Source organism: Cydia fagiglandana, chromosome 16, assembly GCF_963556715.1.
Source record: "Cydia fagiglandana chromosome 16, ilCydFagi1.1, whole genome shotgun sequence".
NCBI lineage: Eukaryota > Metazoa > Arthropoda > Insecta > Lepidoptera > Tortricidae > Cydia > Cydia fagiglandana.
This window is the reverse complement of record NC_085947.1, coordinates 4363634-4386780: the sequence shown is the minus strand read 5'-3', so window position 1 is coordinate 4386780 and position 23147 is coordinate 4363634. Positions and strand designations below refer to the sequence as shown.

General features: G+C 37.8%; 2 protein-coding genes across 2 annotated transcripts in view; one reads left to right on the top strand and one right to left on the bottom strand.

Moving 5' to 3' along the window:
- The window catches only part of LOC134671780 (transient receptor potential cation channel trpm), a 410982-nt gene that overhangs the window by 102444 nt on the left and 285391 nt on the right, over positions 1–23147 (bottom strand). The window contains exons 6-7 of the mRNA XM_063529610.1: positions 22821–22980; positions 20288–20424 (exon numbers count right to left, since the gene is read on the bottom strand). Of these exons, the coding sequence (XP_063385680.1) occupies positions 20288–20424; positions 22821–22980 (297 nt within the window). The remainder of the gene's footprint in view (positions 1–20287; positions 20425–22820; positions 22981–23147) is intronic.
- Positions 15050–22316, top strand: LOC134671775 (uncharacterized). Its single transcript, XM_063529605.1, has 3 exons — positions 15050–15544; positions 21424–21580; positions 22018–22316. The coding sequence occupies exons 1-3, from the start codon at positions 15155–15157 to the stop codon at positions 22161–22163; spliced, it is 693 nt and encodes a 230-aa protein (XP_063385675.1). The 5' UTR covers positions 15050–15154; the 3' UTR covers positions 22164–22316.

Below are 23147 nucleotides of genomic sequence, written 5' to 3'. Positions count from 1 at the left end.
ACACACCCATAAATAACTATACAACTTGCATACTTGCTCGATGTCTTTCCAATAAAACACAATCACGCAGCTAAAAGCTACAATGAAATTGATTCCGTTTAAAATATCAAACAATAGCAATTTTGAACAATAGGTACATGTCATGTCCATTTCTGTGACCGCATGTTAATATTGTTAACTGACTCTTCTCATCGTACTAAAATTGCGATTCGATTACCCACGCATGCTTTTTTCTTTTTTTAGGGTTCCGTACCCAAAGGGTAAAACGGGACCCTATTATTACCTATTACTAAGACTTCGCTATCCGTCCGTCCGTCCGTCTGTCCGTCCGTCCGTCCGTCCGTCTGTCTGTCACCAGGCTGTATCTCATGAACCGTGATAGCTATACAGTTGAAATTTTCATAGATGATGTATTTCTGTTATACTGCCGCTATAACAACAAATACTAAAAACAGAATAAAATAAACATTTAAATGGGGCTCCCATACAACAAACGTAATTTTTGACCAAAGTTAAGCAACGTCGGGCGTGGTCAGTAGGTAATTGGATGGGTGACCGTTTTTTTTTTGGATTATGGTACGGAACCCTTCGTGCGCGAGTCCGACTCGCACTTGCCCGGTTTTTTCTTTTTTTTATCGATTCGCTCGCTCCGATTAATTGGGTCTGACTCATACCGCTTAAAAGTGTGTGCTAATGCCTGCTCCTGTAATTTTCTCACGCCAGGAACGAAATTCTTTTGGAATACGAAAGGTTATTTGGAGCGATTCTTCGACCTTTTGGTGAGAAACGTTTAAACTGCATTCGATCTGGACCCGATTTCTGTCGACGCTATCAAGTCGATAATACCAGCGGTAAAGGCACGGTAGGATTTGTATCGTTTGTCACTATGCCTGTCACTTTCGCACTAATATGGGGCATTATCTATGAAAAGGGACCTTATTGTCGATGGCGCTTACGCCGCACAGCGTCGCGCGGCATTGAATTTATATCGGGGCATCGTTAATAATGGCGTTAGCGCCATCGACAATAAGGTCCCTTTTCATAGATAACGTCACATATACTTGGATGGTGACAGGTGACAAAAATGCGACCAGAATTCTACAACTGCAGGAATTTATAAAGATTCAGTAACTTAATTACCACTTGAAGTTCATAGCCATAGTGAACCGTATTACTACAACAATAAGGTTGATTTTGGTTTAATAATTTTTTAGTAATTAATGAGGATTGACTGTCACCTGATGAAATATTTGTAGATTAATTTAATTTGGCTGTAGAATTTTATGGCAATAAACTAGTCTTAGCATTAGTTTAATAGTTAGTTATCTGATAGAAGTACAATATAACCAGATAACCTGAGAAATTATCAAAATCTACTTTTTACCTACATTTTCATCCGCAACAACAGCCCAGGCAATAGTTTTGAGATGGAGAAGTGGGCCCCCCTAAATTCTAAGTGCCATACCAAGTGCCTAGGTCTTTAAATCCGGGTCTACGCAACCGGTGGACCTGAAATCTTTTTTCCTAGCAAATTTACACCCCCATCTCTCAAGTAAAACTACACATCTAATATAAGAAAAGTGTCATGAAAAGTAAATAAAAGGTGTTCATAAATTTTATGGCACCCTGAATGCGTAAAGCGGCCCGTAAAGCAGACAGTGGGACCCTTTGTAAATTTTATTAGATCACACAGGTGCGTTTGACGGGATCTTAAAGAAATGGGTTTAAGGGGTTTAAGAGGGGGCGAACGCAACATTGAAGTTTTAAAATAGGGTAAATTGAATTATGTGTATATTTTATATGCACGTGTAATACCCTTGTAGGGTAACATGTTGTAACTATTGTACCTATAATAAGACCTTAGCACCAACATGTGAGCAATAAACATATTCTATTCTATTCTATTTTATTCTATATTTACCCGATTAAATCAGAGGATTCAGAGGGAAACGCTATGACAAAATTCACACGGAAACTAGATTATATGTACAAGGGCAGACCGCAATTAAAATCTGAAAAGGTTGGCTCAATAGAAAAAAAAAAACAAGAAAACCTGTCTTATTTTTCACTCATTTTCAGTTTTATACCGTTACTTTGCATACCATAGCATTTTTGTATAAAATAATTGTAAGTGAAATTGCCAAGTGAACGCCCGCCGGCGTATTATGGATAGCTATATCCATCTTTATCCACGTGATAAAATTTAATAAATAGAAAGTGACTGATAAAATAAATAGAAAGTGACGGACACCGTTTTATCACGCTGTCACGTAGACAAGAACGACTATCATATCCGTACTGACCAGCAAAAGTTTTTAAACACGAACGATGGTCATAATTTGCTCTATCATAAATTTCGCGCGGCGTGCCATATCTTTTCTCCCCTTCTAATTTCCTGGCTTTATGGCCCCCTCTTAAAGAAATGGGTTTAAAACCCGGCTTTTTACTTCCAAAATACGAGACGTGCTTGCCTTTGACCTTTCCTTGGCTGAAATTCAAATCGAGTCTTTTGGAGTTTTGAAAGTGCCATTAATTATTAATCCTAGCAGCGATTTGTATTGCGCCTTTATTTATTAATAAATTTAGTTTGTCTCAAATTAGATGGATTCTCAAGATAATGATGATAATTTTATTGAGACCGTTTATTCTGTCAAATTTTAATTGAATCTAGACAAATTTCTGATTACTAAAGATAGCGATATTTCGTCCCTGTATACTTATAATCGTATATACAGTTATACACGGTGGCAAAAAAAAAATAACTGCATTCTCGTTGCCAACGAGGTTTTGGGATTATACTGAGCAACTTTTACTATGGGACGAACCCTGAAATCGCGAAAAAAAATACCCTCCCATAGAAAAAGGATCAGCTTAAATGTATGAAACAGCTAAATCTCTGCGAGGACGTTTGATGCGTGCTTGATGTGTATACCTATATGTTGTTTTAGTTTTTATTCTCGGTTAAAAGTTGATAATAGGTAAAAGGTTAATAAAACACACCACTCACAAAGGAATTTGAGATTAATTTGGAAACGTTAACAAAAATAAGAAGTTAATCCACTATGCTTTATAATTTATATGGCATCCGCTTAGTATAACGTTTTTGTCACTTCCCTTCGATGTCATTATATGCGAATTCTACTGTATATTTATTTGCTTGACTGGCTGTTTCAAAGTTGGATCTGTTTATCAACTTTGCTGCAATTCAGTTTCACGAGCCAAAGCGTCCGTTTCCAAAGCGGAGTGCAACAAAACTTCCAACTCTCGACAATCATTACTAGCAGAACCAGGGCGTATTCTGAGGTTTAAAATATCATACAAATACCTAATATAAAATTCAAGGCTGATTCACAAATACAAAGGGATGTTAAATGTATTTCAAATATATTATTTCACACCATGCATAAAATAAAGCGCAAGAACATTAATTGAGAAACGTAGACTGAAGTTTTGTTTAGACACAATTTCTATTTTATAATCGTATAGAACTAGAAAGAGAGGGTAATTTGACCGTGACCTCATTGTGTAAAGACTAAAGTTTCATATAAATTCAATAGAGGCAAATCGTTTTGGCGCGTAGTCCGCTACTTTTATTTATTATTTATTTATTTATTGATCAAATAAGTAACACAGCATTAATATGTTATGTTTTTGTTAATATGGTGAATACAGAGGGGCTAGCCGAGATGACAATCGTTTGCAGAAAACGAAATAAAAGTGCTAGTCTGTCGCACTAATAAGGAAAAGTGAAAAAGACAACACATAGCGTTTCGTTTTCTGCAAGCGATTGTCATCTCGGCTAGCCCCTCTGTGCTCATGCTCAACATATTATCAAAAGTAGCGGACTACGCGCCTAAACGATCTCGGTTTTGTCTAGGCCCCCAGGCCTCATTACAATGTACTTTTAACCCTTTACCTACGGGTGTCAACCAGAGTTGCCAGTAAGGCAACACCGCTGCAGTACGGGTGTCAACTATAGTTGATCGAAGTAATGGTCATGTTCAAAATTTTTTTTAAACAAATCGAGACCTTGTGGCTTGGTAATAGCGGTCACATTATGCACTGTGATTAGTATAGATACAAAGAAAAAAATATCATAATATTTCGGTAGATGGCTCTGACATAAACATAATTTTAAAATTACCGCTTTTTTGCTGGCAACTGGAGTTGACACCCGTACTACAGAGGTGCTAATAATTGAATTCAATATGGCGGACAATAGTGTTGTTTTCAAATTTCATCAACTTGTTGTCGATATGAGAGTACGGCGTGGGAGTGTTTGGAGTGTTATTTTTAGTGTTTTTTACCGTTTTTGGTTCAAATATTGGAATTTAACATGTTATGAAATCATTATTAGGTACTATTGTACCTAAAAATAATTTCACCACAATCCTAACTTGTTAAATTTCAGTTCTACATTTACTAGGTTATCGATATATCGACAAATGTGTCGATAGGCGCACATCACTATTTTCCATAAGTGGCAAATTGTTTTCGTGCAACGTTTTTTGTGATTGATTTTTATGCATTAATTTCATAATTATCGTTATTTAAGTGTTTATTTGTGTTAAGTATATTATAAACTAATGTTCTTAAACGTAAACTTGTGAAATCCGCGAGTAGTAACTTAAAAATCTTCAATTTCTTAGTGACTGGTATATTGCTTGATAGCAGAAAAAATAGTGAATATTATTACTCCAAGTGATTAGTTATTGATTAAGCACATTTTACTTATTGTGTGTGTGAAGTTTCAAGTGTGTAGCTGTAATATATCAAAAGTTACAAGTAAGTAAATTTATGCCTAACCGCTGACTCTCGCCAAAACATGCCCGTATTGGGCGGTGACGGAGCAATTTAATAGCCCGTAGGTAAAGGGTTAAGAAGATTTTAGCCCATTTGTCACCAGTCACCACAAACGCTAGAGGTTCATCATAAATATAATCATCACGGTGGTATGATATTTTTAAAATCAAAATACGCCTCCAGACCAGCAAAGATTAATTTTGCAACAATTTCTCGTGAAAATTGTTTAGCAGTTCGTTCAAGTGTTCAATTAACGCCCCAATAATGGCTGCAATTTTGCAAGCGCATTTTCCTTTAAGTATTTCTATAAATTTAAAATTGTTATTTCCCTACACTGCTTTGTTTAATACTAGCCTCGTGCCGCCCAATGTACATTAGGATGTACACTCAGTTTCGATGCAATGTCAACCTTAAATAAAAAATGTTAAAAATGAAGTAGGTAGCATTTCATCTGTCGCGTAAAATTTTCGAACAAATGAAATTCAACCTAATAGGAAATTATACAACAAGGTTCTAACTTCCTTGACTATAATTGTGTATGGTGGGCGGCACGAGGATCCTGATCCTTATCAGACAAAAGGTTGAGCAACATTTGAACAGTCTGAATGCTACTTTTAGTTTTGCAAATAAGTTTTGTCAGTGACAGAAGAACTACAGGTAGGTAGGTATTCATCTCTCTCTTTTCTTTTACTCGCTCAAAACTAGCACAAGAAAAAGACTGTATGATTATCTCTGACTTTGCTCCACTGACAAGCGACTCTTGCTAAACTTTAAGAGCTTTTTACAAGCTTTTATTTAGTTTCACCTGTCCCGTTGTCTGTCGTTCTGTAATCAAATCTTGCAAGTTAAATTTGATCCACTTCCCGGTTTCCGATTGAGCTGAAATTTTGCATGCATGTATAAATCGGATGACAATGCAATATTATGGTACCATCGAGCTAATCCGATGATGGAGACAAGAGGTGGCCGTAGGAACTCTGTGATGAAACAACGCAACCTAATTGTTGTGTTAGGGATTTTTAGAACTGTCTCGATGAGTATTAGTTGTCTGTAAGAAAAATACAGTCAACGATAAAAACTTGTACTAAAAATAAATTATTGCCAAAAACTTATTTTACGTTTCGATCCAATATAATTATAGATGTATTAAGTTTATATCAGCAGTCAATATCAGTGCCGAATCTTATAAGCCTTACCTCGCCTCTTCAGTAAAGTGTTCAGCATTATTTCGCGCCGAATATCCAGTAAGCCAGGGATACAACGACAACACAGTGAGCCGGATTCTATTTTGGAAACTTGTGAGAGTTTTGGTATTATTTTGACACGACCTTGATATAGTAAAATCAACAAACTATTTATACCGATATAGTATACATATATGTAGTTCGTTTTTTTAGCATCAGAAATAAGGTAAACAATCTTGATGTGTCTTTTAATTGAAATTATTGAAAAACACATTTAAAAATAAGTTACGGGAAATATGTAACAATTATGAATCTAATACGATCATTTATATTATTCTACTTTCATAAGTAGTAGTTACTGATTTTTAAAAAGCGTTTTCAAATAAAAGACATGTCAAGATGGCTTACCTTCTTTCAAGTTCTTTCTTATGCTAAAAAACCGAACTATAGTAAGCAGACCACTAACCAATCAGCTTTAGAGGCTCTCGCTGATTGGTGCTGAATGCAATCGGGAGTCGTCTCATAAGGCATTTCGCTCGCATTTATTAGTGCGCGTGGGTATCTCTAGGTCGTATCAAAACGTTATCAAGTTGTCAAAGCAGAATCGGCCCCAGGGATATGGCGACACCACAGTATCAGCATTAATAGCCATAAAAGGAGATTTAAGGCCCTCCGTTCATTGTGCGCCGAAATTGATAAAAATACCAACATGTAGTGTGGGTGCGTGATAATAAAAAGATATTGAGCTTGGGTAATTGAGAGTCTGAAGGAATTTGAGGGTTTAGATAAGAAAGGTTTGTCGACTGGAGATAAAACCGACCTGTTGACGCTACGTCGTTGGCCTATCTAATATTACAGGGTTCTATGTATCACTTTTATCGAACTGAAATTTGAACATTGTCATAGAGACATTAAGTTGAATTTCAAGTAGCTTGAAAATGTAACATAGGACCCTGTAATATTGGGCCAGCGAAATTACTGTTAGGGTTCGGTATATTTTGTCTCAATTATTGCCTCCCTTTTGTTAAATGAAGTACTTAGGTTTTTTTTGAGGAGACTTTTTTTAATAAGTAGACTTTTAGAATTAGTATTAGACAGCTCATTGTATAAGTTTAACCAATGTAATGTCAGTAAGTATTTTTATAATACAAGTAAGGAACAAAGCAGTTCCATATTTCTGCGAGTGCTTATTGTGATTGACAAGTGACTAATTTTGTATGAAAAACTTAACGAAACAGGAGCTGTGTTTTAAATATTTTTGGTAAATATACCCGTTTCGCTAACGGAAGCGGCTCCTAAAACTAGTGCGATAAGGACAAGGCGAAAAATCCTGCGTAAAAATCTCAAAAATCGAGGTTTCGTAATCGACTGTTTCCTCCTCCAAAACTTAACCAATCGTAACCAAATTTGAAATCTAAATGATTATGAAACTATCTGTGTCGGACCGTTTTGCTTTTTTGGCTAATTGATATCAGTTTTGAATACTACGCCTCTCATTGCGGCATAGTCAATGAGGCCATTTTGGCCATTTTGAAGGGCTCTAGCGCCTTAAAAAACAAAAATATCAAGAAAAGCAAAACGGTCCGACACATATATTGACAATATTAATCTGTGTTGAAAAAATCATTGCTGTAGCATCAAAACTCACGGAGGAAACAGTCGAGTACGTTTGTATGGAGAAATGACCACTCTTGTTGGCTCTTAACTATGGTATCTGAAGCTACATAAACTAATTACAGGACTAGATTATACCTACCTTATCTTATTGTACCTAAATACAAAGTTTCAGAGCAATCTACCTAGTCATTTTAAAATCAGACCAATAACTACGCTTGTATGGGTAACCGAGACTGCTGCGGCTAGGCCACGACATTGCGCGACTGGCTTCGGCTAAGGCGACAACCACACACACCGACATTTGTGTTGGAGCGAGGCACAGCGATCGGACCTTTCGTTCCCACCTATGGTTGTCGCCTTAGCCGAAGCCAGTCGTGCAATGTCGTGGCCAGGCCGTTAAGGTGCCTGTGTTGGGTGTTAAAATACGACAAGAGGGACGCAATAAATTCTAATAAGCTGCTCATTCCTGTCCCCCCCTTTTATTACATTATTAGGTTAAACAATAGGAGTCCTCGTTTGTGGTGGGGCGATAAAAACAATTGTTCGTGCGCCTTATTTTGGCAAACAAAGGTGGGATTTTCGCTTAAATTACAACTGTATAGTCCCATCCGGAAGAAAGCATGAAACTTGTGATGCACGTTGAAATTGAACTCGCCCAATGACTTGCCTAACCCAGTAGGTAATTTTGACCAGGACACTCGAACCTGCCTGCAATCAATTTCAGAATGCTGTTGTAACTATATCTTAAGCCCCCTCTAGACTATGCGCGTGAATCGCGGGCGAGCCGCGAACGCGAGTGTGAAGTCGATTTCGCTGTCTGCGAAAATCGACTCCACACTCGCGTTCGCGGCTTCGCCCGCGATTCACGCGCATAGTCTGGAGGGGGCTTTACACGACTCAAGATGGATGCAAGTTTTTTGCGCATGATTGCATAGAAGCCATCCGTTCGGGCCTAAGACTCCGCAGTCCATCTGTCTGTCACCAGGTTGTGTCTCATGAACCGTGATAACCATATAGTTGAAATTTTCACAGAAGATGTATTTCTATTGCCGCTATAACAACAAATATTAAAAAGTACGGAACCCTCGGTGGGCGAGTCCGACTCGCCCTTGTCCGGTTTTTTTTATTCATCAGTTTATCAAATTCTGCCCGTGCTTTGGTAGTAATGGGTCTGCATCCAACAATGGCAATAGAATATTTGATTGCCGTAGCTGCACGGACGCAACTTGAATACAAAACTCACAAAACTGCAGCCAGATTAAAATTACTCACGTGGAAGCTATCGCTTTTCTCGTTTGTACATTTTGTAGAACTGATACCCCCCACATAATTTATGGGTGTTCAAATACTTGTAGGATTCAGAGTCGACTCCTACAAGAGTTGTCTTGAGTTGAGTTGTTGGTTTATCAAGGCCTCAGTTATTCCATTCCATAACGAGAAGTCTAATTTCCTGTGACCGGTATTGTACATCGTTTTTGGTTTCCTACATTCACATGTTCACAAACCGAGCCGCTGTTTATATTTAAATAGAAAGAATGGAATGCCATTCGAAAATTGTTAGTGCTTCGATTGACAAAAAGGCGGAGTATTAGTAGCTTGTTTGTTACTGTACACCGTGGTATGGGGACCTTGCACTTTGAGACTATGCGCTGAAACTTGGCACAGTTGACTGTTAGCTGGTCTTGAGCAGATACAGACCGGTAGACATCGAGAACCACGTCTCATTTAGTGGGGGGGAGGGGGGGATAATTTGTTCTACAATCGTTTATTTTTTTTAGTTTTTCGTAAATAACTCGTAAACGGTAGCCCACAGCAAAAAATAATCTGTTACGTAAATAATCTGTTTCAGATTTCTTATAAAGTAAGTGCTACTATTTTTCGCTAAGATCAATATTTAAAAAAAATATTGAAGGGAGAAAATAAATACTAAGGTCCCCTTTTTTAGTCATTCGTAAATAACTCGTAAAGGATGGCCAATAGCAAAAAATATATTTATACATGAATAATTAGCATAAAATTTCCTACAAAAAAGGTTATTCAAACTTTTTGGCTAGGATCAATATTTAAAAAGAGGACCTTAGAATTTATCTTCTCTCTTTAATATCGTTTTTAATATTGATCCTTGCCAAAAAGTTTTAATAACCTTTTATATAGGAAATTTTATGCTGATTATTCATCAACTAAAAAATTTTTTGCTATTAGCCATCGTTTACGAGTTATTTACGAATGACTAAAAAAGGGGACCTATGTATTTATTTTCTCCCTTCAATATTTTTTTTAATATCGATTGTGGCGAAAAACAGTAGCACTCATTTTATAAGAAATCTGAAACTAATTATTTACGTAAAAGGTTATTTTTGCTGTGGGCTACCGTTTACGAGTTATTTACGAAAAACTTAAAAAAATAAACGATTGTAGAACAAATTATAAGTAACTTTCCCACATTCATAGTATTTTGTATTGAGATCACTCTGACCCACGCTTATTATTATTTTTTATCTCCCATTCATTGACAGTTTTGTAAAATAAACTATATATTTTCTTAAACGTAATAAGTGTAGCTTTACAACTGTATTTATTGTTTTCAGATTCCTGCTACACTTAAAAAAAAAATTGGTAATTATGAAAAAATCACAAATACGTTTTTAGTCTTTTCTACTTTACGCTTTTTTTTTGTTATAAAGTGCATTGTTTTAGTTCCAAAACTAGATTTCTCATCCTTAATTTATCCGACAATGATATATCACATGCCCTAATAGGGATAGTTTTAGAGAAATGTTGCTCCAAGTGAAGCGCGGCGGCGTCGAACTTCCCCCCCTCCCCCCACTAAATGAGACGTGGCTCTCGACGGCTCCCGGTCTGTATCTGCTCAAGACCAGCTAACAATCAACTGTGCCAAGTTTCAGCGCATAGTCTCAAAGTGCAAGGTGTCGTGCAGTAACAAACTGGCTATAGGAGCTGTTTACTAATATTGTTTATTTTGTCACCAACACTGTGTTTTTTGAAAAAATAAATGAAAATTATTTGAGAACTTTATGGCTGCTTGAGATGTTAAAACCATTTTTCATTACGTAACTAAGTACTTTGTCCAAAAAATTACTATTCTCATGAAGCCATAAGCCAACAGTCAAGTAACCATAAGTTTTTTTTTATTGGAATAAATAAGCATTTGACCACAATCTCACCTGACGGTGGCGGGTGGTCAAATGCTGGTTGACTGGTACTGGTACATCTAAAACTAACTATTTATACCCAAAAGTATAAAAAAGGATACCTTTAAATTAAATTAAATGGTATAAATGTAATGCTATAATTATAGATGGTCAAGCAAATCTTGTCAGTAGAAAAAGGCGCGAAATTAAAATTTTCTATGAGACGATATCCGTTCGCACCTACATTTTTCAGCCGCCTTTTTCTACTGACAAGATCTGCTTGATCAAGTATATGTGCCTACTTACACTACACCTTATAAAACAAAGTCCCCCGCCGCATCTGTTTATTGGAATGTATGTATGTCGGATTTTCATGCGATTTTCACCTATCAATAGAGTAATTCTTGAGGAAGGTGTATTTGTATAATTTGTTAAGCCTGCGAAGCCGGGCGGGTCGCTACTGTCGCTAATCATTATTAAACTTATTTATTTGCCATCCATCTTACCTGACGAATAAGCCGTTTAGTTAAATCCCTCCAAACAAGACGAGAGTTCTGGAAAGTTTTGTTGCTCTAATTTAGAATGGCGCCCGTTCAAATTAAACAGATAAATCTTATTAACTGTACTTGGCTAACTTGCTTGCTGAGATTAACTTAGGACGAGAGTGTATTTTTTTTAAATATGATGTTGATTTAATATCGATATTTTATTGCATGTCTCTCACATCTTTTAATATATAATTAGTTCGTTTCTTATCTTTGGTTAGAGTCAGACCAAGAAAAGTCTGCAGCGGATTTGATAGCCCACGCAGTGCAAGTGTTATTAATATTAACTATTAACTTCTATGAAATTATGACGTATAAATAACATATTAACTCACATTTATAGACGGGTCTAACGCGAAATTTTTAACGCGAAAGGTAATTGAATAAATTTCGCGTTAGATCCGTCTATAAATGTGAGTTAATATGTGTTCAAAAGGCGAAAGTTTTTAATATTGTATAAATAACACTTGCACTTCCTGGGCTATCAAATCCGCTGCAGACTTTTTTGGTCTAACTCTAACAATCTATACTTTTACACGGTGGCTAAAAAGTAACTGCATTCCCGTTTCCGGGGAGGTTTTGGGATTATGAGCAACTTTCACTATGACCAAAAAAATGACACCCATAGAAAATGGACCAGCCAAAATGTATGAAACAGCCAAATTGATTTCGGGGTTGGTCCCATAGTAAAAGTTGCTCAGTATAATCCCAAAACTTCCCTGGCAAAGGGAATGTATTTATTTTTAGCCACCCTATATATGCATCATAATATCTTCATTTAAAAAAAACCGGCCAAGTGCGAGTCGGACTCGCGTTTCAAGGGTTCCGTACATAAGTCCGACTCACGCTTGACTGCACATTTCTAATAGGTTTTCCTGTCATCTATTGGTAAAGAAATAGTTCTTTACTTGTGTATTTTTTTCAAAATTTTTGACCCGCAGTAGTTTCGGAGATAAAGGTAATGGTATTTTTTTGGCTATTTTCTGAAATAACTTCGAAACTATGTATTTTAAAATATTTAAAAAATATGTCCATCTTTGGGTTACTAATTTACATACGTGTACCAAATTTCAACTTAATTGGTCCAGTAGTTTCCGAGAAAATAGGCTGTGACAGACGGACAGACAGACAGACGCACGAGTGATCCTATAAGGGTTCCGTTTTTTCCTTTTGAGGTACGGAACCCTAAAACTAACTTCACGAGCACGCGAAGTAAAAAAGAGGTAAATACTCCACATCAAAATGCATAACGAGTTTGAATACGAACAAGAACAACGTACGCAATCAACAGCATCTATTCAAAACGTCTCTAAATAAATGTGCAACTGCACTGAATACCAATCACAGATCACTTGCCTACTAGACCGAACCGAATGTCACTTGTGGTATTTCAGGACCTTTACGACCTTCAGGAAAGAGCGTATTCCATTCCAATCCTAAAGCGTTAATAATCTGCCGAACCTGCTTGTTCGAACCAAGTGAACCAAGTGAATCAAGTGAACCAAGTGAAAATACCCTACTATTAAAATACTTATTATAATTTCACTCGCATTATATTAAATACGGTACCTATACATTTTTAAGCAACTGGCCTCAGTAAGTAATTAATCTATCATCATCATCATAACTTAAGAGCTTTGTTCTTGCCGGTTGAGTAATCGTCAATCATTTCTTTCTTGTGCCAGTCTATTAATTTCCTCATACGAAAAGTAAAACGAAAACTGAAAGGAAGATGAATGAAGAGGTCCTGAGTATAATAGGAGAAAAACGATGTTTGTTAATGGAATAAGAAATACCCGGGGAGGCATGATGTTAGGACACCCTATACGGCATGATAACTTTTTCCTAAGTAATCTATAAAACAAATATTTGACTTTTAACACTTAATTAGGTACATAAAACTCAAAATAGTGACTTCAAGCCTCCTTGACCCTCATTAAATAGTGACAGGGTCACAGGTTATGGACGAATATTGCAAAATTAAGGGTTAAGTTTGACATTGACTGTTGTACTTTAAAATAATGTAGGAAGAACGAAATGCTACCAAATAATAGTTCGACTGTGAATGGTTATCCGTAGACGTTTCAAAACGCGGAGTCTATGTACGTTGATCTATGCTGATACTGAAAAGAAATATTATGCATTTCGATGAACGAGCCTCGAGCTGTTCTGCAACCTACTTTAACATCTATTTTTAATACTCAAGTAATCATAGTTTAACGTGTGTGTTTGTGATTATCTGTGGCAACTTAGAGCCACCCCACACGTCTTTTAAACGTCAGCTGAACGAGCCACGGAGGCCTACCAGATGTGTGCGAATCTTTCCATTCCTTCCCTTAATCCTCAAATACCTCAGAGAGACCCCACACTCTTTTGAGCGTCGGCGCGTGGCATCTAGTCAGCGCTATGGAAAATGGCGCAGTCGCGCTAACATTGCGTCAAGCAGCAGCCATAGAGTTTATGGACGCCGACTCTCGGGGGACGCTCGTGTGGGTTGGTCATTAGTGTCCTAACGATCAACGCCTTTTTTGCTTCATCTGTTTTACTGTCCAACAAGGGTCCAGAAAAGAGTAGAAATTAATAAGGAGTTCACAAACCTTGCCCTGTTTATCAAAAGCTGAAATCATTCATTCATTCATTCAAGCTTGTAACTTGTAATACAAGTGGAAGTCCCTTTCTAACAAAAGCTGTCAAAAAGGGACTTCCACTACTTGTATTATACAAGTTACAAGCTTTTGATAAACAGGGCACTGATAATAGTAGATCCGAGCAAGGTCTGGAACATGCGTTGTCGTGGATTTCGCGACCTTTCGCGACGGCTCCTCCCAAGTGTTCCATCTCTAAATAGACTGCCGTATTCGAACTTCAAGATATTCACAAGAGACGACACGTACTAAATCCATTTTAGATACGTTATAGTTTAGATATCAACTAGTTCTCTTTTGCAGCGCAATTCGGGCAACCGCAATGTCACTTTTACGTTAGATAGAGTAAGATATCTATTACCTAGATGTGAATTGGATTTCTAAGTCATATCCTGTGGAAATCGTTCAAGAGTATCTCCAGAATCGCGCAAATGTCAAATTTGACAGGTTAGATATTAAATATATCGTTATCGTATCTTGGTGATGTCTAATAAATGTCTATTTCAAAATCCGAATCGGACCCATACTTGCTAAAATTGACGGCTACTTTAGATTGTCAAATTTACTAACACACCATTAGGGTTGTTTTATCTTTACGGCTAAGAGTTTTAGTTTAGGTGGCAGTAAAAAGTTTTGGGTCTTTGGGAGTTCACATAAAATAAAATTATCGTAGTACGAGTAGTTACGAGATGAGAGTTGAGAGGATTAAAAAAATATGTTTATCTCAGTGACAGTCCCACACTTTCTGTCCTTATGCAAATGACTTTATTAAATACCTACCCACACACCGCCACATAGGATTCAGTATTAATTAAGTACTTATAATTTCAAATTAATTGTAATATATAATTTTAACTGCAAAAATGCGCAATTGGCATTATTAATTCATCACACAATTTCAAACCCGTCCTTCGCATTGCAAGTGCCTGCCACGTTATGAATGTCTACCAGTAGTTCTTATCTCAAGGATACAGAGTCCATTTTCGCCTGCTTGATAGCACACTATTGGTAGCCAAAGCTGCGTTCGATAAGCGAAATACACACAGCCAGACGGTTGCTGGAGCGAGCGCGAGCAAGCTGGCGCACAGGCCACGGAGGGGGTGAGGGGTGGCCGAGGGGGACGCACCCAACACGCTCGCCCGCCAGTGCCCCGCGCGCCGCGCAAGTTCTCGAACGTGCTCTCCACACAAAAAGCGCGCGAAACCAAAATGGCCGACAATGTTGTCTTCCCTCGCAAACTACTAACAAGATTCATAAATTTATACAAAGACCAGCCTTGCTTATGGGATAAAACGTGTCAAGCGTACAAATTGAAACGAAAAAGGAACGAAGCCATCACAAAATTAACAGAATTGGTTCAGGAATACGACCCGGCGGCAACCAAAGTGCATATTTTGAGGAAGATTGAGAGTTTGCGCGCGTGCGTACGGCGGGAATTTAAAAAAGTTCAAGACAGCCGAGCGAAGGCAACAAGCTCGGAGCAGATATACGTGCCGCATTTGTGGTATTACGACATGTTTACGTTCGTGTTCGGGGAAGACGGGAGCAATTATAAAACGAAGCCGAGCTCGCCGGCGGCGTCGACGGGCCAGAATGAGGTAACCTGCCGTATTCGAACTTCAATATATTCACAAGAGACGACACGTACTAGATCCATTCTAATAGATAGGTACGTTATAGTTTAGATATCAACTAGTTATCTTTGGCAGCGCAATTCGGGCAACTAATGTCACTTTTACGTTACATAGAGTAAGATATCTATTAGATGTGAATTAGATCTCAAAGTCATATCCTGTGGAAATCGTTCAAGAGTATCTCCAGAATCGCGCAAATGTCAAATTTGACAGGTTATCGTATCTTGATGATGTCTAAAAGATGTCTATTTCATAATCCGAATCGGGCCCAACGTATCCGAAAAGTTCTAAAAACCGGACAATTGTGAGTCGGACTCGCGCACGAAGGGTTCCGTGCCGTTACGCAAAAAACGGAAAAAATCACGTTCGTTGTATGGGCCCGCCACTTGAGTATTTATTTTATTCTATTTTTAGTATTTTTTGTTACAGCGGCAACAGAAATACATGACAATTTCAACTATCTACCTATCACGGTTCATGAGATACAGCCTAGTGACAGACAGACGGACGTGATGTCTTTGAAATAGGGTTCCGTTTATACCTTTTGAGTACGGAATCCTAAAAATGGACTCTATATGAGATGGAATTATGGGAGATTTTCAGAATTCGACGTTTGAAGTACCTAGTAGGACTTACCTAAATACACCTTCATGAGCGGCCCGATTCTAACCTTAAGATACTTCAATTAATAGACCTAGAAACGATATGGATTAGATATGTCACTGTCAAATGTAACGTTTCTTCAAACAAATACGTCACTTTTGACACTGACACATCTAATCCATATCGTTTCTAGATCTATTAATTGACGTATCTTAAAGTTCGAATCCGGCAGTAGGTTTATTGATATCTACTTTGGAAGTGTGATGAAAGACCCATATATGAGCCAGATATGTAATGAATGAATTATTCGCGTGGGATGGCATTGGACAGTAGGCGTGTCACCTGTCTGTGGTGTCGGGATACCTACTTGGGATCAACTGGACTTGGCAAATAATGTTTTAGAACAACAATGGAGTCTAGTTACTAGTTAAGTGAGAATCCAAATACCTGGCAGAACGAAATACAAACAAAAAGCAAAACGCATCTTGTTTCTTGTACTTAATAGGTATTTTATCAATGACTGTAATAAAAGGCACTGGATTTCGGAGAAAACAAAATGTAATCTGTCAGGAATTTTAAATAGACAAAAAAGTGGTATCGTCTTGGATCGTCCCATCGTCCCATTCGAGAGACAAGTGAGAATACTTACCTTGTGCAAGATTGCACAACCTTTTTTACAATTTTATCATTTTTACATGTTTTGTTTATGGTTTTTGCTACTTTTTTGGTATCGTCTTGGGTCGTCCCATTCGTTTTTCGTCAAGTTCTTAAATTAGTCTTATTCTGCTTTTGTCACTCGTTCTACATTGAAAGCCACCGACGATTGTGACGAATGTAGAATGGGTGACGAAAGCAGAATAGGACTAATTTAAGAACTTGACGAAAAACGAATGGGACGACCCAAGACGATACCAAAAAAGTAGCAAAAACCATAAACAAAACATGTAAAAATGATAAAATTATAAAAAAGGTTGTGCAATCTTGCACAAGGTAAGTATTCTCACTTGTCGACGATAAAACATAATTGTTTATCTTCCAAAACGGGACTAAATTAGCCGCTGCTAATATACCTACTACTCATAGTCTAATAAAACATGGTCTTCTCTTCCCAGAGTGACACAAGCCTACGTCACAATAACATTGCCACTTTATATAGCGCTATCGCATATTATCATATAGCGCTGTCGCATGATGACGTAGGCTTGTGTCAGTCACGTGACCACGAAAAGACGGGAAGAGAGTACCAGGCGGAGTATATTATTATACCAAGCTACTACTGATACGTTTCGCAGTAGCAAGTAGCTAGTTCCAAGCCAATACGGTAGCTAGCGGCCCGATTCGAAATTTAAGATACGTCTATTAATAGATCTAGAAACGATATGGATTAGATATGTCAGTGTCAAATGTGACGTTTCTTCCAACGAAAACGTCACTTTTGACGTTGACATAATATCTAATCCATATCGTTTCTAGATTTATTAATTGACGTATCTTAAAGGTCGAATCGGACAGCAGAAATATCTGCTTTTAGATTTGCAAGTGAACATTCTACGTGAAAAATTCAGATCAATTTGCTTTCTTGCTCTCAAGTTCTAGCGCGCTAGTTCTATCGCTCGTAAGTTTTATACTAAATTGAAAATAGTAAAATTCTTCGTGAACTAGTTTTATTTTGCTATTCCCACTTTGCTGACAAATTGTGTTTTCAACGCTTAATATAAACCGGAAAACTCAAGCTAAACGCTTTATTAAATTTTTCCTTTAACCGCCGTATGAAAATTTATGTAACTACTTTAAATAACGCATTTTTGCACTCTGTGTTAGAACAGAAAATTACTTTACTGGCAGCTTCATCGGTTTTTTTTAATGTCTTCTTGGTAACTCCTTTTATGCTATTTTAGAGTTAGGTACTATTAGCAGGCGTGGCTCCCTCCGCGGTTTCGTCGCTTTGCTACTGGTAGCTAAATGTCCATCCGTTCGACCCCAATTTTGGGGTTAGCCATAAGCCGCGCGTGGAGCTGTCGCCACCTAGCGGCCATATCTGTGCTGATCGTGACAGACGCGTTTTGTTAGAGAGTGAGTCTTCTGTACCTAGTACTATAATTTATTCTGTGCTATTAGCTATTAGCTTAAATAAATAAACTACCCTTGTCCTAAGTTTTGTACACAAAATTAACTTAATATAAAATTAAACTAATCTTGAAATCATCTCACAAAACGGACTTTAGTAGGTATATATCATAAAGCCACAGTTTTCAAAACGACGAAGTAATATTTTTTTATTTAAGCATTTACTTCCCTCTTGCAACGTGTTAATCAAGTCGTTTAAAATGTAGTCTGTTTTTTAGGGTTCCGTACCCAAAGGGTAAAAACGGGACTTCGCTGTCCGTCCGTCCGTCCGTCCGTCCGTCCGTCTGTCACCAGGCTGTATCTCACGAATCGTGATAGCTAGACAGTTGAAATTTTCACAGATGATGTATTTCTGTTGCCGCTATAACAACAAATACTAAAAACAGAATAAAATAAAGATTTAAATGGGGCTCCCATACAACAAACGTGATTTTTGACCAAAGTTAAGCAACGTCGGGAGTGGTCAGTAGTGTCAGTACTTGGATGGGTGACCGTTTTTTTTGCTTTTTTTTTTGCATCATGGTACCCTTCGTGCGCGAGTCCGACTCGCACTTGCCCGGTTTTTTTATGACCTATGAAAATGAAACGCAATTACCCTCTGTAACAAAAACCTGCATTTTTCTCCCGAGAGCACAAAAAACAAAGGCCCGTACTAATTGTGAACACATTCATCCTACCTCGCATTTTACGACTTTGTATCTATTCTTTTTGGTATGTGTAATGAAGACGGGTAATTTATTCGTGCTGTTATACATTTTATTACATGTTAAATTTTTATGTAATACGAGTATCATATTATTAGGTCTTGACATATAACTCAACAAAACTAAGTTAAAACACTGAAGTGAATAAAAGAAACCTCGCCTCTTTGCTATATCTATGACTTAAGTGCCTTAAGTCATCAAATTAGCTATTTTTATGAAACGTCATGACACTTATGTTAATATAAAGTCATTTTCGGAATTTATATAGGTTTTGCTGATTTCAAAAATTATGAATAACGCCAAAACACATTTATACCTACTCGAGCTCAATGTATTTTCGTAATACCCATCTTATGAATGCTTTTAATTTATGTAAATAACAAACTGATTTATTTACCTCAATCATGATCCGTGCGCATTGCCGTAATTCTACGCCAAAGAGTGCTCATTGTGAATTCCAATCTACTTCCAAAAAAACCTTTTATCTGGTCGTGATATATTAGACAGTCGAATTAAGAACAGCCTCCTTTTTGGGAGTCAGTTGAAAGTAGCTGGCATTTTACCTTAAAAGCTCTTTTGTTCCGCATAGGTCTTTCTCAGAAAGGTCAAGATCATAAGTTGCTAAGGAATACAGCCAGGATCACAAAGATGTAAAGCATCCAATTTGGTATTTAGATCAAAAATTAATGGTAGTTCTCAAACAAGGGATGTCGTGCTGTATTTTACATGATGGTTTATTTATTTTATAAGCTGTTTAATTTATTGAGTCAAATCGAATCCCAAATTTCTTCCAAACAAAATTTTAATATCAGAATCTGAGATTTTGAGCCTGGATTCAGATGCTTCTTTGCCTTCATGCAGTTAAGTTCAATGTAAGGAAGACCGTCTGTCAAGTGAGACAGTATACATACAAGCTCTTTTTTTACTCTACTTACAGAAGGTCTGAAGAAGCGAAATACTTATTTTCTGCTATGACGTAATACGTCTTCCCAATCAAAAATTGCCTACGCATTTACCGCAGCACCGCGCAGTAACCCTTTAGGGCCACTTGCACCATTCACTAACCCGGGGTTAACCTGTACAATTTGACACTGGGTTAACGGTTTATCCGCTTAATCCCGGGTTAGTGGGATGGTGCAAGTGGCGCTTAGTCCGTAGCGGCAACATACTTGCCATCCATTCTTAAAACAAAAACGCATCTCTAACATAAGAATTACGGTTCGAAATTGAATGAGTAGAAAGGAATGTCAAATGGTTAAAGGGTAGTACTCACAAGGATGTAGTTTCTGTGCCGCAATGTATTTCTCCAGCTTGCGCCGGAGCACGATCTCCGCGCCGTAGCGCCCCACCGAGCCGTTATCCACCAATAGGAAGTACGCATGCCGGTTGTTCAGCACCGCGAGCTTCGATCTGCCAAAAAAAATCAGCATTACCAAATTTCAACTAAATCGGTTCAGTGGTTGAAGCGTGAAAATGTAACAGACAGACAAACAGAAAGACAGACTTTCGAATTTATAATATTAGTATAGATTTCTACAAATTAATGACTCGAGTAGGTAAGTACAAACAGGTGGAGTTAAAACGAAACTAAACTACGCTAGCACGACCAAAATCTCCGTATTCGAACGGATTTGCTAGAAATTAGAAAACGTGCTCTCGCCAGATTCGATTAACAGATTATCCATTCGATTAGTGAACTGCACGTCAAACTAGGAATAGGAATTGTATGGCAGAACTATAGCGCAAACGAAAGTACCTTGCTTCTACACAGTCCTTGTTATCAGAACTATCAGAAGTAGAGCAGTTGTATTGAAGTTATTCCTTAGAAGAACTTAGTTCTCTTAACCCTTTGAACGCCAGACTAGCTGACAATCGTTTGCAGAAAACAAAACGAAACGCTAATAGACCGCGCAAATATCGTCAGTCATCGCCTCCCGCTTGATACTTTGGCAGATGCTTTTATAAATAAATAAACCGTCAGCCGGTTGTATAGCGGTGGAAAGACCGTCAGCTACTTGCATAAACATTTACAAAATAAGCGCTTTACCTTTTTATTATAATAATTAAATAAATAAACTCTTATTTTAGTGCTGAGAAACAAGTCCCACTATTTCGTTGAATTTAAAGCATCTGAACTGTAGAATAAATTCTAGATTAATTTAAATATGTATAACCTTCATTACGCAAAAGTTTCAAAATTAAATTGTTGTAGAATTTTTTATAGAATTAGAACCTTAGATACTTACCCCCTTATTCATAAACGTATACTAAAGTTGAAAAGCCGATAATAATCACTGGTCCCTTTCCGACGTATTGGTATGATGGAAAGGGACAATCGATTAATATTGGCTTGTCAACTTTAGTAGACGTTGAATAAGGGGGTTAGAGTACTGTATTCCTTGTCCACAGGAATCGGATGAAGAGCAGCCTGAGGAGGAGAGCTACGAGCAGACAGGCAATTATGCGGCGGAGTACAATGTAGAGACCAGCATGATAGAAGACTCCAGGCAGTACTATGAGGATACGAAGAAGCGGACTGAGGTCGACGACGAGTATGATGCAATAGGTATACTTTTTTTCTTCTAAAACTATTATGGCATACAGCCACTGCTGGGCTAAGGTCTCTTTCTTTCACACCCGATCTTGTGGTGTTTTTGAATAGAGTTTCAGCTGCGCTCCAAAACACGAAAACCCGCCTCTCCAGAAGACTGTCAGACTAAAGTCGAGAAGGGAATAGTCACGTCTGCTACATACAGCTGAATTAGGTGAGCTAGTATAGCCTCTAAGTGAATGCCGCAAGATCGATGCAGACGGGGAAGGCCCAACACTTTGACAATTACACTAATCTAGACCAAGCCAAAAAAGATACCGGTCCCATTGAGCCAAAATTTCTGACAACGCAAATATTATTTCTCTCACTTTCTTGGTCATCCAACAAAGTTCTTTTAGACTCATAAGGCTCGAGTTAGTAACAGTCTAATTTCTCATCATTTCTTTCGTCAGGTATAAACGTAGCAGCGAAACTAAGAACCTTGCCACCAAACATGAGGATACTGGCCGAGAAGCTGATCAACGACATCCTCTTCCAAGCACAGATGCACGGACTTAGTTCGTCCACCGTCATAAGTACTCCCGATCCTTTCAAGTAGCTCACTTAGATATTAATACACATCTTAATACTGAAACTGCACTTGTATTGTTAAATTGTTGGGATGATTCGAATAAGAACCTTAAATAAAGGAAAATGATCATCATTGGCCTGTCACATTAATAAGATTTAAACAGCGTCTATATTAAGAGTGCGGCACTTCCGCAAATGACTAGGAAAATAAAGAAGAAATAATTGACTATTATACATTTTACAATAATAATTTTGTCTTTTTTCTTGAATCATTATTCCTTATGCTATGTATTTCTAAGAGATTTTGCAATATAAAACATATTAATGTCTGATAACGATCAGATTAGATAATATAAATATTAGGCCTGGCGGTCTAGCATAAGTTGCGTTCTCGCGCCCGAGTCCATACTTGAAGTTGGGCTTGATGTATGCGGGAGTTGCCCGCGAGAATGCAACTCATGCTAGTCCGCCTGATCTTCATAATGGCGCAAACGCTTTACACAAAGCATCTGATTGAATCTGGATGGACATTTTGTCAGTCAAAAATAATATATTTTTTTGTATTAACTTTTTTGAAAACTTCAGCTTTTAACTTTTAATTTTTGAAAACTGACGCACTAGTGACATATTACGATCGAGTATGTGTGCAAAACACGGAAGTTTTAAATGTACACTCCAAGCTTACCTTGGTGAAGCCATAGCATGGTAGGGCACGTCTCTGCCCCTGCCTATAAGATCATTTGCCCCTTCGACGATGCCCCACGGAGCTATGCCAATGCTGACGACCCTGCCGGCCCGTTGTGAGCGCTCCAGTTGTAGTGCGTCACCCACTTGTCGCGTCACACCTGAAGACGAAAGATGATGATGATTACTCTAGAGAATGAGTGACCAAGCAACTTAAGGGATACGTGATTTAGATCATCAGCAGAAGTAACTAAGCGGACGTGGTGCTGAATATGATCTTCACACGCTCTATGCTCTACGAACACTTAGATTCCACTGCTGAATGTAA